The 17,593-nt window shown below is 41.4% G+C and overlaps 1 protein-coding gene across 2 annotated transcripts in view; it reads left to right on the top strand.

The window, feature by feature from the left end:
* ANKRD27 (ankyrin repeat domain 27) overlaps window positions 1-17,593 on the top strand; it is a 52,260-nt gene that overhangs the window by 6,415 nt on the left and 28,252 nt on the right. For both annotated transcript variants that reach the window (XM_075282053.1, XM_075282055.1), the window contains exons 2-10: window positions 3,725-3,954; window positions 12,468-12,578; window positions 12,748-12,904; window positions 13,322-13,476; window positions 14,355-14,414; window positions 15,862-15,915; window positions 15,994-16,059; window positions 17,167-17,243; window positions 17,451-17,572. In XM_075282053.1, coding sequence (XP_075138154.1) covers window positions 3,853-3,954; window positions 12,468-12,578; window positions 12,748-12,904; window positions 13,322-13,476; window positions 14,355-14,414; window positions 15,862-15,915; window positions 15,994-16,059; window positions 17,167-17,243; window positions 17,451-17,572 — 904 coding nt within the window. In that variant the 5' untranslated portion in view covers window positions 3,725-3,852. The remainder of the gene's footprint in view (window positions 1-3,724; window positions 3,955-12,467; window positions 12,579-12,747; window positions 12,905-13,321; window positions 13,477-14,354; window positions 14,415-15,861; window positions 15,916-15,993; window positions 16,060-17,166; window positions 17,244-17,450; window positions 17,573-17,593) is intronic.

Consider the following 17,593-nt stretch of genomic DNA (forward strand, 5'->3'; position numbering starts at 1 on the left):
AGCGAGTTATTTGTCATATGTAATCTCCTGTCCCAAAACAAAAGGCCGATCAACCAAATAACCTACTTCCCTCCGGCCATCTGGAGGCAAAGGAAGTACGTCACCCGGCAGCAAATTTTTTTGCATCTTTACAAGAGATTCTCCTTTCTAAATGTCCCTGTGATTACTAATCCGATGCCAGTCTAGTGTGACATGCCATCATCTTCACCTGCTTGTCCTAGTCCCTGATTTCAAGGCCTATCTCACGAATAAGCCCTAAAAAGGGGCGGGACATCTGTAAATTCTTTCATGAAGGCTGGGTCCTCACAGGGCGGTTTTCTGACATTTTGTAAATGGCTAAAAAAAAATTAGCTTTTTTTATAAAATAAATAAGCAAAGCAGCAGCTGCAGAGAATGGATGTCATAAAAAGCTAATTTTGCATTGTGTTTGGCTGCTGCCCTGTTTATACGTATTTATTGGAGAATCTCATACATTTCCCATAAACCACCTTTTTATTTATTAATTTTTAATTTTTTTTCAGATAGGTTTTTGAGCTGTACTTGGCTTGCAAAATGCTAGAACAATGTAAACAAAATACTCGACTTAAATACCCAGCTTCAAAGGGGTGGCAGTTCCAAATGTCTCAAGAATTGGTATTCCTATGTCTGTGACTGTGCATCATTCTGAAATCTAACTGGCACTTATCACGTATTTGGCTGTTCCCAAATGTGGGGCATTTGCTAGTGGTCTTGTGTAGTTTATAAAAATTCTGCACTTTCCATATTAATTTGAACTGTCTGCTAAGCTTTTGCATCACAGCTGCAGTGTAAGGGTAAGTTCACACGGAGTTTTTTGGTCAGGGTTTTGAGGCCATATTCACCTCAAATCCCTGACCAAAAAGACGGCTCAGGTCTTTTTTTCTTGGAGCCATTTCTTTCAGCTCCCAGAAAAAAGAAGCGAGATGCTCATTCTTCAGACCGAGTCGCCTCTTGATTTGGCCTGAAGACACACCATCCTCCGGACTAGGCCCATTCATTGGGCCTAATCCAGAGCAGAGTGCGCGGCTGGATGCCGATGCAGTGCACTGACTTTCAGTCACGGCTACTCGCCTCAGGTTCCGATCCAAAAAACCCCGTGTGAACTTACCCTAAAGCAAGGTGGAGGATTGAAACTTCAGCCCGACTGCATTCTTTTAATTGTTGATTCCAGTGCAGTTGGAGAAATAACAGGGGTTCTTTTTAGACTACCATGTACAGAGAAGGAAATTGTCTAAACCACTCCACGTCCCCACAAGATCTCAAAGATACGTGCCCAAGAATCTTCTATTTTAACTGGATTGACCTCCTTAAATTTATTCATTTTAAAAATATTGACTAAATGGGCCAATCGGAGGGCTGGACATAGCTTGCCACATATTCCCCTCCCATCTAGGAGGGAGACCCCTGTTTTATCCCACTGCTTGAGGTTGCCGCCAAAAGATCGGCTTTATTAGGACATTACACAGATACCTTAACTTGCAGTGAATGTGTCCCTTTAAGAGCACCATTCTTGGACACCAGGCTAGGTCTTTCTATATTGATTAATAATCTTTAGTACTTGCAGGGTTTTTCTTACTACAAAAGCCTCCTTGCAAACACAGGAAGAAAATCAATGCTCAGCCCAATAAGTAAATCACTAACTGTAGTTTAGCCTTAGCAAGAAACGTCCGGGCAGTGCATGCTGGGAGGGGCGCCAAACCAACATGGGGTGGTGTGGGCAATGAGCCGCTCTTCTGCAGAGTAAGCGCTCCATTAAAGATGCATGATACAGCAGAGAAAACAAAATCTTCCTGTGGAGGAGAGAGGCTTGGGAGGCTCACATATATCATTTATTGCAAGTATTGCATGGCTGAGTTTCATGTAACTGTCTTAACCTCCCCCCCCCCCATCCCCATTTACCTGTTAGGAGATTTTCTTTTGCTTCTCAGCTTTTGCAACTGTGATTGTTTGGTCAAGCAATGTTTTGCTATCTTGCATTGTGAGACATGTAGTCTATATACCAGTGGCTCTAGAGTAGTCTTATGGAGAAGGCAATGCAATACAGAAGTGCGGAAAACTATATAATTACACTATTTCCCCACAGGCAGAGATATAAGTCAGTATATGTAAAGGAAGTGCAGGGTAACGCTAGGTTCAACACTAACGTTCTCTCCGTCATTCAGGTCTTCTGGGGGACCCGAATGATGGAGAGCTGAACCACTAAAATGGCAGTTATACACTGACACCAGCAGAACCTATTGGCTATCATGGAGATGCTGTTTCCAAACTGAAAGTGGTGGAAAGAAAAGTCTTTCATGAAAGAGTCCTCCAATTTTTCTGTGGTCTCTGCGGTGGAGTCTCCAATAGAAATGTGAACCCAGCCTTAGAGATTGACAATCATGTGTGGGGTGCAGAGATACTGGAGTGCTTCTTAAAAGGGATTCTGACATCACACGTGTGTGTGTGTGTCACTTTCATAGTTTTGTAGAAAAATGAGTAGGAAGCAATATGCAAATGAGCCAGTTGGTGCATTGGGGGCAGGCCTTCAGCTCCAAGAGCACCACTTTTACTGCTCCGATATTACTGCATAATATGGGTGAAATCCACTCCCCTATTTATTCAGAGGCTCAGGTCCTTAGAGAGGGGGAGCTGTTTGTGGTGTATGGTAGGCATATTATGGCTGAAATACACTTAAGGGAGGCCAAGGCCCTGAGTGGTGAGTCATTTTAGTGTAGGGCCCCCATCTAAAAGAAGTCACCTTGTAGTTGGCAGATGGACTTAAATACTGTTTTATCAAAATGTAAAAACCAAGAACCTCATTTTCATGTAATGTGTTTGTTGTTTTACACACGTTTAGGCTGGTCTTACACGGCCATAATGATTTTACGGTCCGCAAGTTGCTGATCAGCAACACTAGTTGCTGTTCAGCAACATAGACACCGCAGATGCCCGTAAACTGCCGCACTCGCCCATAGAGTTCTATGGGCAAGTCCGTGCAGTGCCGCAATTCACGGCCATTATGGACATGTTCTATAAATTGCGGGCCACGGTTGCGGCTCGGCCACACCACGGATAAAATATCCGGTGGTGTAAGAGGCCGCATTGAATATAATGTGTCCGTAATTGAAAACCCTCAATTGCGGACCATTTGCGTACTTACATTACGGCCGTGTAAGGCCAGCCTTAGGTTTGCAGTAACGCTATTGCTGCTAGTAGAGTGCTGTTGCAACTTTTTGTGTTCGTAATGTTGTAAAAGCTGAATATGTTTAGTGTCTTAGATGTAGTAAATATGAGGAGGACTGAATGGAAGGTCTGCTGTATCTTCAGCTGAAAGTGCAAAGTTTTAAGGGGCCTGTCCTGCTGCTACAGGCTAAATGAGGCTGGCGTGTGTTGCAGTTGCCTTTCCTAAGTATTCAATGAACTTCTCTGCTTGGACTAATGTGTAGTTCCCAGTTTTAACACTTGCTGTAGGGCCTTTCGTTTTTGAATTGTGCCTTGAGCTTTGGCAAATGTCTCTGAAATTGATAACCACTTGGTAAAGTACCGTAAATAGAATTAGTGATGAGATGCCCCTTATATTCTGCTTTCGTACATACAGAGAGATAGTGTGCAATTTTAATAAAATTCTTTGCCTCCAGTAAAAGTTTGGTCATAACACAAATGAAATATAAGGCTGTGCCCTAAATTCATCTTTACTAACCATGTTCTGTTATCTTTGTCTTCTCAGGAGCGCAGTTTTTACACAGACAAGGTACCCCTGAAATTTCAGTCCATGGTATTAAGAAGACATGGGGGAGCAGACATGATTGAAATGACTTCCCTGCTGTCAGGCACTTCACAGAACTGACAGCCCTTATGGCTTTGTATGATGAAGACATCTTGAACAACGCTTTCTACTTGGCTATCCAAAAACAAAGGCCTGATCTTATCAATAAAGTTGCAGAAGTTCACGGCATTGTAAGTATTCCTGGGTTGCCACCATATTGTGCATTTTAAAAGGTATCCTGAAAATATATCAGTAACGTAAATATAATAAAAATTATTCTATGTATGATATGCCTGTATGGGCAGTATTATAATATTCTCGTTCATATGGGGCAGTATTATAGTAGTTATATTTTTGTACCTAGGGGCAATATTATATTGAATATATGCATTGGACATAAACTAGGGAGACTGAAGTTGCTGACGGTAAAGATGAATGCTTAAAGGCATTCTCTGGGACTAAAATAGCAATGACCGGTCCACTAATATTAGACCAGTGAGGGTCTGACATCTGGGACCCCCATAGACCAGCTAAGCAAAGCAACAGTGCTTTGGTGAGTACCGTTTACGCTTCACAGGCCAGTGATTTCTTGTGGCCCGCATGCAGCTCAGTTCCATTCACGTGAATGAGGCTAAACTTGAGTATCAAGCTTCTATATAATGTACAGTGCTGTGATTGGAAAGAAGTGAAGAAGCCGGAACGCTCGTTCAAACATTGCAAACTATTCAAACAACTGTTAATGGGGGTATCAAGTGTATTCTCATATTGATGACCCATCCTTAAAAAGATAGGTTTTCAGTATCTTAGTTCTTTACAAACCCTTTAAAGGGTCTTTTTACAAACACTTGTGCTAGTGTGTAGATAAAATAAGACCTGAAAGTAACATTCACACTCCACTGAATTCACAGCAACTTTTCTCCAGCTGCAGATATAACTTCATTGTCCTCCTACAGAGTTGGCGCCACATTATTTGCATACACAATTTAGTATGGTCTTGTGAGTGCTTTATATTTCTGGTAAGACAATGACTGATTTCTCCTCTGACCTTTACAATTGTCATTTTCGCCAGCCCCTCTTCTATAATTCTGTATAATATTAATTATTTGTAGTGTACTTACCTTACAGTTGCCCTTTTACATCAGGTTAATTAAAAGCCCCCTGTGTGTCACTTGACTGCGCTGCTGGATGAGCCGTGTTATTTCCTGCTCATAGCATTATATCCTTTATTTTTTTTTCCCCAATTAGTGAAAGATGGGCCCTTTAGTGAAATAATTGGCTGGGATGGGTTGTACTATAGACATACACTCACCGGCCACTTTATTAGGTACACCTGTCCAACTGCTCGTTAACACTTAATTTCTAATCAGCCAATCACATGGCGGCAACTCAGTGCATTTAGGCATGTAGACATGGTCAAGACAATCTCCTTCAGTTCAAACCGAGCATCAGTATGGGGAAGAAAGGTGATTTGAGTGCCTTTGAACGTGGCATGGTTGTTGGTGCCAGAAGGGCTGGTCTGAGTATTTCAGAAACTGCTGATCTACTGGGATTTTCACGCACAACCATCTCTAGGGTTTACAGAGAATGGTCCGAAAAAGAAAAAACATCCAGTGAGTGGCAGTTCTGTGGGCGGAAATGCGTTGTTGATGCCAGAGGTCAGAGGAGAATGGCCAGACTGGTTCGAGCTGATAGAAAGGCAACAGTGACTCAAATAGCCACCCGTTACAACCAAGGTAGCCAGAAGAGCATCTCTGAACGCACAGTACGTCGAACTTTGAGGCAGATGGGCTACAGCAGCAGAAGACCACACCGGGTGCCACTCCTTTCAGCTAAGAACAGGAAACTGAGGCTACAATTTGCACAAGTTCATCGAAATTGGACAATTGAAGATTGGAAAAACGTTGCCTGGTCTGATGAGTCTCGATTTCTGCTGCGACATTCGGATGGTAGGGTCAGAATTTGGCATCAACAACATAAAAGCATGGATCCATCCTGCCTTGTATCAACGGTTCAGGCTGGTGGTGGTGGTGTCATGGTGTGGGGAATATTTTCTTGGCACTCTTTGGGCCCCTTGGTACCAATTGAGCATCGTTGCAACGCCAAAGCCTACCTGAGTATTGTTGCTGACCATGTCCATCCCTTTATGACCACAATGTACCCAACATCTGATGGCTACTTTCAGCAGGATAATGCAATGCCATGTCATAAAGCTGGAATCATCTCAGACTGGTTTCTTGAACATGACAATGAGTTCACTGTACTCCAATGGCCTCCACAGTCACCAGATCTCAATCCAATAGAGCATCTTTGGGGTGTGGTGGAACGGGAGATTCGCATCATGGATGTGCAGCCGACAAATCTGCGGCAACTGTGTGATGCCATCATGTCAATATGGACCAAAATCTCTGAGGAATTCTTCCAGCACCTTGTTGAATCTATGCCACGAAGAATTGAGGCAGTTCTGAAGGCAAAAGGGGGTCCAACCCGTTACTAGCATGGTGTACCTAATAAAGTGGCCGGTGAGTGTATGTCTATAGGCTAGATAGTGGTGTGTCTGAATAAACGGAGATGAAACCTGAGCGACCTTTGCCATATATGGGATAATCATACACATTAGGGAGAGTGTGTGCCTACATAGGCGTACGGAGACTTAAAAATCATTCCTGCTCCGCTAGGGATTCTGGGTAAAAAATATGCAAATCTATTCTCCAGGTTGTAATTAGGAGAACAGTGCCTCTGTATGCTGCCCTCTAGGGACAGCCCCCTTAACATCATGCATGACTAAGTTAAAAAGACTATTGACATGATGCTGAGTTTATTGCCAAATTGTTCTGTTCCTTTTGGAATATGACATATAGTCAAGGCTCTGAGGCCTGGACATAGTGGTGTTGGCATCTTCTATGCTTTCTGGTTGGAGAAGCATTCTATCTCTTTTTGAAGGTCATATGACCAGACTCAAGCTTATATTATTGTAGATACAGTGCCAGAAGACACACCTCATTAGAAAGGAAAGAAGAATTAGAGAAGTCAAGGACGACTAAACAACCATGAGAATCATGTGCATGACACTGGCAAGCCTGAAGTTCAAACGGAAGAAGCCGTTCTAGAAAGATGGTATTCACTAAGAGTCCAAATCTCTATGATGATGTCTAATAAGCAATTGAGAGAAGGCATCTTCTGGTAGCGAACGTTTTTTTTTTTTCCTATAAACTAAATTGCTTTTCCTAGTTAAAAATATTAATGAGCAATATGGAATAAGAAGCAGACAGCTATGTTCTCTGTAGTAGTGAAACTGAATCACTTGGCAGCTTGGAGCTCAATCATTTCGGAATGAAAGCTGATCTGCAGTACCTTTTGTATTGAAATATGATTTTTTTTTTTTTTAAGGGGAAATACTATTTAATATAACTTCAGCAGTGCCTGAATCGCCTTTTTAAAGGCTATTCACACATATGTGGGGCTCTATCAGCATATTTTTGCTAATAGAGCCCCTTTAAGTCTAAGCAATAGCTATAGGTAGAAATTATTGCTAGACTTTTGACTTTTGAGAAGTAGACCAGACCTTTTCTGGTGTACAGAGGAGAAAGCTTATCAGGAAGCTAGTTCAAGATATCTGAACAAAGTATTGAAATCCATCCCAGAAGAGACAAGTGCAAGTTGAGTCTTTTATAGCGGCATTGTTGATTAAGTTGTTTCCAGTAATAACCAGCAGAATAATGAGTGCAGCTCTGGAGTACCATGATGGGTATAACTCAGAACTGATAAAAGTAATTTATATACATACACAGTGACTTCACCAGAAGAACTGTGCGTACAGCTCTGGAGTATATAATACAGACTGTAACTCCGGATCACTACTGTATAAGTAATATAACATATTTTCTTAGTGACTCCACTTTATCAAATAAATGTGGTTTTGATTGAACAGCAATGTGATGTGCATAATATTATTTTTGAAAGATTTGGGATATTAAAAAATAAAGTAAATCTTAGTGACTTTCCCAGAATTGTTTGCATTTTCTTACATGTTCCCATGGGCTTTTGGGGAATGAATTGATCAGCAGTGCCAGCCCTGTCTTGTGGTTAATCCTGTGACCATTCAAGTGTGTAGATGAGGACCTAAGACTGAGGACTCCTCTGTTCTACATGGAGAGTGATCATGCCTACGTGTCGGCTCTCAGGAGGATAATAAGGAGCGTCTTCATCCTCTCCAGATAACTGTAGATAATTCCTAAATCCAGCGTTAAATTGTTTGTACTGCTAGAGCTAGCTTCTGTTTGTGTAAGTGTCTTCAATCTTCTGCCATTTCTGTTTTATTTATATTTTAGCCGCGTGAAAAGTATTTCAAACAATATCATTAATTCCAAAGTCTTGATGGATCATGTGACCATGGTCGTGATTTAGGAAGATCTACATATATCTGTCAAATAGACAGTCGGCTGATGGGCATGAAATGATAGAATTTCTTGCCGTATTAAGCGCAGAGGAGGCTTCAAACGTCTTGAATATATTAGAGAGTTCTGGTTCATTATGGCATTTATGATAATACTGGCAAACAGAATCCCTAAAATTATCGTATTTTCTTCCTGGAGGAAATGGCATTCTGTATAGCTGCGAAATGCTAAGAATGGGATTGAAAGCTGTTTTATAAAGCCCTTATTAAGATTGTCATGCAAATCAGATCTATCTTCAAATATAGGGCAGCGCTTCTTGTAGTTATTGTTTCTGGAATCATATTTAGGCGTTCATTAAACGTTTCTTTTCTAGAAGATGCTTTTGCACTTCCTTTTGTATCCACCCTATACCAACAGTTTTAATCGTCTTTATTTCGAAACCCTCTGCATATATTTGCATCCTTCACCATGATTTCCCCTTCAGTACCTACGATATTCTAGCAATTTTCACCTCCGTTTTCATTACTGTAGCTGCTTTATACTTAGGACTGTGGAGTCGGAGTTAGGTGCCAGTTTTGGCCAGAGTCTGAAAAAAGTTGGTAGCCTCAAAATAAAATTGCTGATGATTCAGTAGTATACAATCTATTTATATTGTATAATTAAATGTGAAGATTGTGGTACAGGTACTTTCATAGGATTTTAGGAAAGTTTAGAAACGTGTGTCATAAGTATATGTTTTGTCAGTCTTATGCTAGCACCCTTCTCTTTTTGTAAACCCTCCTCATATCTGCATTCTCCGTCATAATTCCCTCGTTGAATGGTTACCTGAGTTTTCAACTGAAATTGAAATATGTTCTAGGTCTTGCTGGGCAGTCTTTTCTCTGGCTCTTTAGGCTTTCTTACATGGTGTACTATAAATGTTTCTACTGCTATTATTCCCATTATGGCTGCAGCACATTTTACATTTTTCTCTCAGGCTGTGGACATAAGGAGCAGTCTGCCAGGAGTAACTGTAAAATAGCAACCAAATAACTGAGAAAAGTGACCATAATATAGAAGATCAAAGCACACGGGACTGCAAATAGGGCATGACACAGCTAAAAATATCCCTGACACACACAAAAATAGAATTCTGAGCACCATGACGATAGCTGTTTGCTGTTGTCATCCATGTGCTGTGACGTTTTACCACAAGTTGTGTGCATGTAGACTAAATATAGAACTTCCATAGTATCAGGTTGTGAACAGAAAATTAGCTAAAAGGGAGACTCCAAGTGGCAGAGAGAGAGCTTTTTCAGACAGAAAACAACAACATTTTAAAATAAAGTATATTGCATTTTGGTGGAGAATCACATGCTCTACTAAATGAGGTTTACTTTTTTTGAAAAGTTAATAACCACTTAATACTTTCCTTATGTCCTAACTCAATTTCCTAATCTAATTTTGTATATACACCTTTATATGCATTTACACTCTAGGGCAGGGGTAGGGAACGTACGGGTCTCCAGCTGTAGCAAAACTACAACTCCCAGCATGCATACTTGTTCTACTGTTCTTGAAATTCCCATGGAAGTGAATGGAGCATGATAGGAGTTGTAGTTTCACAGCAGCTGGAGAGCCGAAGGTTCCCTACCCCTGCTCTAGGGTAATAAATGTGACTCCTGGCACCTCAACCATTCAGGCTGAAATGGCTACAGTTTCCCAGCAATCTCTGCATCCTCTATTCTCGTTTTCCAGGCACAACTTTAGGGTTGTCCTTTTTGTGTGTGGAGGTTTTTTTTGTTTGTGTTGTTTTTTTCCCCCTAATTTTCTGCTGCAATTATTTGGCACAATACCAGGCCTTTGCAGTGACCTTTTCACAATTGACACATACCTGTTGAGGCCTGTGATTAGTTGCAGCGCTCACCTATCACAGGGCTTCACTGCTGACATCAGCAGGTGAAAACCAAAGAACTGACTTTTTGATGGAAACTGAGGACCAGAAAGATGTGAGTACTGTATTTTACGGACTATAAGGCGCACTGGACTATAAGCCGCATTGCCCATGAGCGCCTTATAGTCCGTCTCGGTTCATATATAAGGCGCACCGGACTATAAGCCGCAGTCCGGTGCGCATTATATCTTATTGAAAGCGGCGGCAGGCAGACTTTGCCAGCGGCCGCTTAACCCCCCGCGTGCCAGCCGCTTCTATTGGAAGCGCTCGGCAGGCGAGGAGGGGCTCTATCAGCAAAATCATGCTGATAGCGCCCAACCGTAAACGTTAGATTAAACTCTTCCTCCGATGTTCCGTCCTCCTCCGGCGCTCGCAAGCTGATAATGGCCAGGGCACATACGCAGTAGAAGCATTATGATATTGCGCATGCGCCCAGGCCATTATCAGCGAGCGCCGGAGGAGAAGGACGGAACATCGGAGGCAGAGGAGGCCTGAATGCCCGCCCGCCCTGCACCGCTGGGTAAGTTTCACGTTCTGTTTCAGCGTGACAGCAGGGCTGCCGGACACTTCCTATTCATTTCTATGGGAGCAGGCATGCGAGCGCTCCCCATAGAAATGAATGGACTGCTTTTTTCCATTCATTTCTATAGGGAGCGCTCGCATGCCGGCTCCCATAGAAATGAATGGGAAGTGTCTGTCCATTCATTTCTATGGGGTGCGCTCGCATGCCTGCTCCCATAGAAATGAATAGGAAGTGTCCGGCAGCCCTGCTGTAACGCCGGCGTGTACGGCTGTGATACACGCCGGCGTTCGGTAGTGTGAATGCACCCTTACGGTGCCTTTTATGTATGTATGGAAGCGGCACGCAGTCTTTGCCGCCGCTTCCATCCATATATAAGCCGCACCGGACTATAAGCCGCACTTACGATTTCTGAGGAAATCGTAGGTTTTTATGTGCGCCTTATAGTCCGGAAAATACGGTAAATGTTTGTGGCCTCTTCAGCAGTACTGTTTAAACACTAACCCCTTCCCACCACAGCCATTTTTTGTTTTTCAATTTTTGTATTTCACTCCCCACCTTCCAAATGCCATAACTTTTTACTTTACCATCCACAGAGCCATATGAGGCCTTAATTTTTAGGAGATAAGTCGCAATTCATTGTTGTAATTTAAAGGGGTTTTCCCATTTTGGTTTCTCAGCAGCTTTGCCTTCTGTTTCTTCATTTTACTTCCTGTATTCTTCCACAAGCTGGTGGGAGGGCTTTGACTGTTTCATGAACAGGGCACTGTGAAGTATCACAATAGATATAAACTTTGCCTTTATCATGAGAGATTATTATTAGAGATGAGCGAGTACTATTCGAAACTCCCGTTTCGAATAGCATGCACCCATAGGAATGAGTGGAAGCGGCCGGCTGCATCCATTCATTCCTATGGGTGTGTGCTATTCAAAACGGGAGTTTCGAATAGTACTTGCTCATCTCTAATTATTATGATTACTAGAAATCACTATTACTATAAACGCAGATTAAATAATATGAACAGTAAATGTATATTTACATTACACAGGTTTGTATAGAACACCTACCATGCTTCTACAGAACAGGAATTCGTGTTATCTTTGTATTCATGTAGAGAGTTAACACAGAGCTCCTGCAGCAAACTGCAATTAGCTGACCTGATTGTTCTGCTGGCAGAAGTGTATATAACAGCAAGAAATCGCAGCCCCCCATCCCAGAGAGCAGTGACTCCAATCATTGCCCTGCTGATCAGATACAGACCATAAATATCCATCATGCTGACAAGGGGTTTTAAAAAAAAAAAAAAAAAAATGTTGGGGCAACTCCTCCTGTTCTCATTGTGAAATTTGACATTCTGCTTCAAATTCTTCTCCAGATTCTGCTGTATAATTGTTGAATAAGTTGAAGTGTACTTCCAGTTATAAACAACTTTTCATGAATGAATGAAAGAATATCTGTTTCCTTCTCCACTCTTTTTTTTTTTTTTTTTTTTTTTTTAGCTATTCTCCTAATCCCTCAAACTTCAATATGACTGCTTGCTTATGTTCTGTTTGGCTGCATATAAGCCTCTAGGGAGAAGGAGGAGTGGAGTAGGACTTCCCTGCTGGCTGGTTACTTAATTTATTGCCTCATTCTGTGCACTCCTAGCCTTTTATCTACAAAAATTTTATACTGCCTTTGGTTTGGTTTGTTTTTTTAGATATAAGGCTAAGCGTGTATGACTCTCCTGAGAGCTTGATATTCTATTAAGGCATTATGTGTTCATAGAAGGGGGTCATCCATGTTTTTTGTTGCTGTTATCTGATGAAAAATATCCCGTCATACATAAAAAGCATATATTTTCCTTGTTTCTAAAGGTTCTGGTCCCTTGTAAAGGAAGTCTCACAAGTAGCTTGTTCTCATCCTGTCATTTGGAGTCGTATGTTCTCAAACCAAATGAAGGAGGGTTTCTGACAGAAAATGGAAAGGTAAGAGTGTGGTGTGTGGATTTTTTTATATATGCACTTTAAAACATCCGCATTGACCTGGTAAGAGTGCAAAACATGGGGCGGCAGCAGTTTGAGCCTCTGATAAGGCATTGTTCATAGCCATGTCATAGTGCTGAGTATTAATATACACCTTTCTTGTTTATTTCAGGAGATTTTTATTCAGAGAAATCTGGTTAAGCTTGGAGCAGGATTTGGGTATTCGCTGTCTGTGCCCGTTCTATTTGAGGAAACCTTCTACAATGAGAAAGAAGAAAGCTTTAGTATCCTATGTATTTCCCGACCAATAGAAAAAGATGACAATCCAGGTATAATTCCAATATTTCTTCTTGACTGTAGGGGGTGGTTCACAAGGAGGCATTTGATGCTGAATCGATCAGGAAGAAAGTTTCTGATTTAGGAATTTAAAGCAGTTTTTGGAAGCTAATTTTTGAAAAATCCACCTGAAGAGCGAGCAGGACACAATTCACCTAGCAGAAAAAAAAAAATGTCTGTGTCTCCCATTGTAATATATGGGTGGCAGATTTCAGGTAGAATGTGGAGCTGATTTTGAGACTGCATCTTCCTTAAAAACGGCTCCAAGTTCTTCCATGTGAACGTACCCTAAAGGTATTAGAGTGTATGTCTCATGGATGTTGTTTAGGGTCTTCATACAATAGTTTGCTGCAATTCTCCTCTCCCACACCAATATCTGTTGTAATGAATGTTTTGCTTTTGTATTTTAGAAGAAGTTGCTGCCCCGTCCACTACTTGCACTTTAAAGAACATTGATGATGTGAAGGAATTTCTAGGAAAACATGTGGATAAATTTGACAAAAGCATTACCTCTTTCTGCAGTGCTTTCAAAGTTCATGAGAGAAAGAACCTTCGACATTACATAGTGAGTTTACATCTCATCTTCTCGTTGGGTCATGAACTCATTGTACATTGTATTCGTTAGTGCTTGGTTTGAAGGAGCACTCCAGGAATTTTTTTGGACTCTTTCATTAAAGGTTAAAGTGTGATGTGACCACCAGTCCGGAGCATGCACTCCTGTGTAGAGAAGATGTTGATGTGTCTTGTGTGCAGGGCTTCCTATGAACAATAGGGTTAAGTCATTGCCTATCAAATCCCTACTGGTTGCTCGGTAGGGCTGTTAGGCCAAACTATCAACTCCAACTCCTCCATTGTTCCACAGACCAACAGAAGCTGTAAAGATTCTGTAATTTATTAAAAAAGCTATTGATGGAATTCCTATGAAGTAAATAAGCAGCAAACTATGCTTCTAATGATTAGATAATACTAATAATTGTATAGTCTAATTAAAAATAATCATTTTATCAGTATCTTTACTTTGACATCCCAACTCTACAGCTCTCCTGCTTAGAGATGTCCTCAGGCAATGACTGGCTTAGCTGGATTTTCCAGGCATTTCTTATGTGTCAAGTGGGGACAGTGCGCTATATTGGGAGAGCATCTATTTAGTCATGTTCATGTGTAGGGGCTACAGATAAGGATTGTTAATCTGATCAACTGGCCAGTGGTGTCTTGTGGCGCCCATGGACGTGAAGACTTTTTCCTGATCGTGCCTAAATCCTATTAATGTGAGCAAACCTCTACACTTACAGTGGCCACAAAGTCTAGAAATCAATGAGGAAAATTTTAAAGCAAAACTGACTGGTCTGCATTTACAAACCACAGTTCCTGCTATAGCAAGCTGCTTCCAAGGTGCTGGGAACTCATAAGTATTGATACATCTTTTTTTTTTCCTTTCTTTAGGACTCTGTTAACGCTCTTTATACAAAATGTCTTCAACATTTACTACGAGATTCACATTTGGTAAGAATTTTTGCTTCTTGTCCTAATTCTTAATCTTAGAGTAAGAAATAACATAATTATAATGAAATAAACAGCCAAACACAAAGGTATATATCAACATAACTAAGGAGAAACTAGTACTTGTACTGTTATTGGTGTTATGTACTTATATCCTGATTATTGGCCGCTTGCTATTGAAATAACATGCATGCTTATCATGGAGTGGTAGGCAGATAGGTAAATTCTCGTTGTGGACATCTATTTAGATGATTCATGTGTGGGACCCTCTAAAAACCTATTCATTGAACCCTATGCCCTTCCTTTTGGCACCCATTTGCATCTGTTTTTAGCTTGTAAATGAATAGCCAAAACATTATGTGAATGTAACCTCACAAAAAATGTATTTTCAATAGGGAATAGGTTAAGCAGATTATCTTTGGAGAATCAAGATGGTGGAGATCCAACCTCTCCAATACATTTATTGCTAAGATGATAGTCCCTATAGAAAATATATACCTTTCATGCAGCAGCAATTAAAGGGGTTTTTCAGTTTCAATGACTAAGGCTTCAAATCTGTGGACCCCACTGACTATACTTTTTCGGCTGCCGATTTCATGTGGACATTGTGTCTGAGTCTGCAACGCCAATGTAGATGTGAAACTTAGCCTTAGACTGAGGCTGCAGCTTTTTTGTTGCAGATTTGGTGCGGTTTTTTGAGCCAAAGCCAAGAATGACTACAAAAGGAATGGGAAATTATATAAAAAGTACTTCTCCCTTCTGAACTGTCCACTCCTGATTTTGGCTCAAAAAAACGCAGTAAAAACTGCAACAAAAAAAAGCTGCGTTTCCACAACATGGGGCCTCAGCGTTTAAGGGATTCAATCATTAAAATGGAATTTTTTCTCCCTAAAACGTAGGAATAGTCTTAATAAAAGCTATTCTCTTCCTCCCTTTATAATTCTTCTCTGCGCTGCCATTCCGTAGATATTCCGTTTTTCTTTTAATATGCTAATGAGTTTTCTTGCTGCACTGGGGACTGTCCCCAGCGCTCAAACAGCATGGGGGGCATCCCCAGTGCTGGGAGAAAACTCTCCAGCGGCCGTCTCTGTCTTCTGGTACGCCCTCTCTGCGACGTCTTCTTCCGATGGCCTCTTCTGGCTTTAAATGACACGCATGCCCAGTCAGATCTGCCATCGGGCAGAGCTGACTACGCATGTCTGCGGCCATTTTCTTGTGGCTGCTTACACGAGCATACTGTGTGTACCCCCCACAGGACCACCGCCAGGAACTGCACACCAACATGCACATATACTCATACTAACGGACCTTTTTTGAACAATTTTTTTTTTTTTTTTTCCCAGACAACCCCTTTATTATATAATGAAAAGTTAAACAATTTTACATTTATCCCCTTTTTATAGTATGTCTCAACTGCTGTTTATTACTGAAGCTGTTATTTTTGTTGCAGAGGACAATTGCAAAGCAAGAAACTCAGATGAATTTGATGAAGCAAGCAGTAGAGGTAAAGTGTTTATTTCTGATGTGTATTTCACCTTCATCTATAATTCTTCCTATTGTTACTGACTCTCTTTGTGTGCAGATGTATGTTCACCATGGCATTTACGACCTAATCTTCAAGCAAGTGGGGACCATTGAGGCAAGTGAGGTGGGTGATGAAATTGAAAGAAAAAACAAAAGCCATCACTCTTGGCTGTAGTCTAGGAATTGTTTCCTTACATGTACTTTAAGGCTAAGGCCCCACGGGCCATAATCGCAGCGCTAAAGCACTGCAGAAAGAACCGCTGCGTGAACGCATTGCGATTGTTTCCGCAGAGCTTTTAAGAGAAAGTTCAAAGTTTTCCTCTGCGGACTTTCTCTTAACATTATATGTACGGGAAAGCTGCCGGCGTTTCCATAGATATAATTGACATGCTGCGATTTGCAAAGCCGCAACGGCTTTGCAAATCGTAGTGTGTCCGCGCTGCGATCTTTTCCGCAAAGATGCGAATCCCATCCACTTTGCCTGCACTGTACAATGCCACGATTTTTCCCTTATCGTCTCCGCTGCGGGCAAATCGCGGCGTTTACGTTCCGTCGGCCCCCGGCCTAAAGGGTTATTCCCATCTCAATACTTAAGTTTACAGTTGTAGGAAATTATATTTTAAGACTTTCTAAATAATTACTGCTTCTTTCTCTACATACAGTCTTGTAGCTCTCCTGTTTGATTACAGTTCATGGCTTAGGTTCCTTGCTGCTGTCTAGCAGTGGTGGCCAACATGTTACCTTTACTGCCTTCTCAGAACTAGATGGGGTTGATTGAGAGAGGCCCCATACAGTAGCTGCTAAGCCCTGCTAAGGGCTCAAACAGCCAAATGTGAATACAGAGATAGCAGTGATGATTTCACAGCAAGTGCGCTGCTGTTCTGGGCAGCATGTGAGTGTCTGAGGTATATATATATTTTTTTATTTTATTTTTTTTTCCCCCTTGGCATTTCTGGTGCCAGAATTTTTCTGCTATGTGTGGCTGAGATTAGCCCAAATCCCATCCACTTTGCAGGTACTGTAAAACGCTGCATTTATTTATTTATTTGTTTTTGCTGCGGCGTTTTTGCAATGTGGGGACCCAGCTAGCCTTAATGTCAGTTGATAAAGCACAATAAAACATTAGTAGATGTGGCCATATTTCCAGCTTGCAGATAGGAGCCTGTGCGGATATTAGAGAACTCTCCTTGCTTTGTGTCTAGCTAATTATTAGTCTGGATTTAATTGCCAGGATGCTGCGTTTAACAAGATTACAAGAAGCCTCCAAGACCTGCAGCAGAAGGATATAGGAGTTAAGACTGAGTTCAGGTAAGGAGGAGCTGTTAACAGGCCAGCCGAGGTGAAATTAGGGGGAATAGATCTGGCTACTTGTTTTCAATATTGGATAAATTCGATCTGTATGAAAGTGGTTACAAAACAGTCCACACCCTTTTACATCTTAAATCTCTTTGATTGTCTTGGATATAGACTATGAGTTAACAGGGTTGTAATCTTAATATTTCATGTCTTCTACAGTATTAATATTCCTCGTGCTAAGCGAGTTTTGGGTCATCTCAACCGTTGCACGTCCCCACAGCAGAAGCTGTTCTGCCTGAAGAAAGTGGTGCAGACTATCATGCATTCTCCCAGCCAGAGAGGTACGAGATGCTATAAACATG

Source organism: Leptodactylus fuscus, chromosome 7 (assembly GCF_031893055.1).
Source record: "Leptodactylus fuscus isolate aLepFus1 chromosome 7, aLepFus1.hap2, whole genome shotgun sequence".
Lineage (NCBI taxonomy): Eukaryota > Metazoa > Chordata > Amphibia > Anura > Leptodactylidae > Leptodactylus > Leptodactylus fuscus.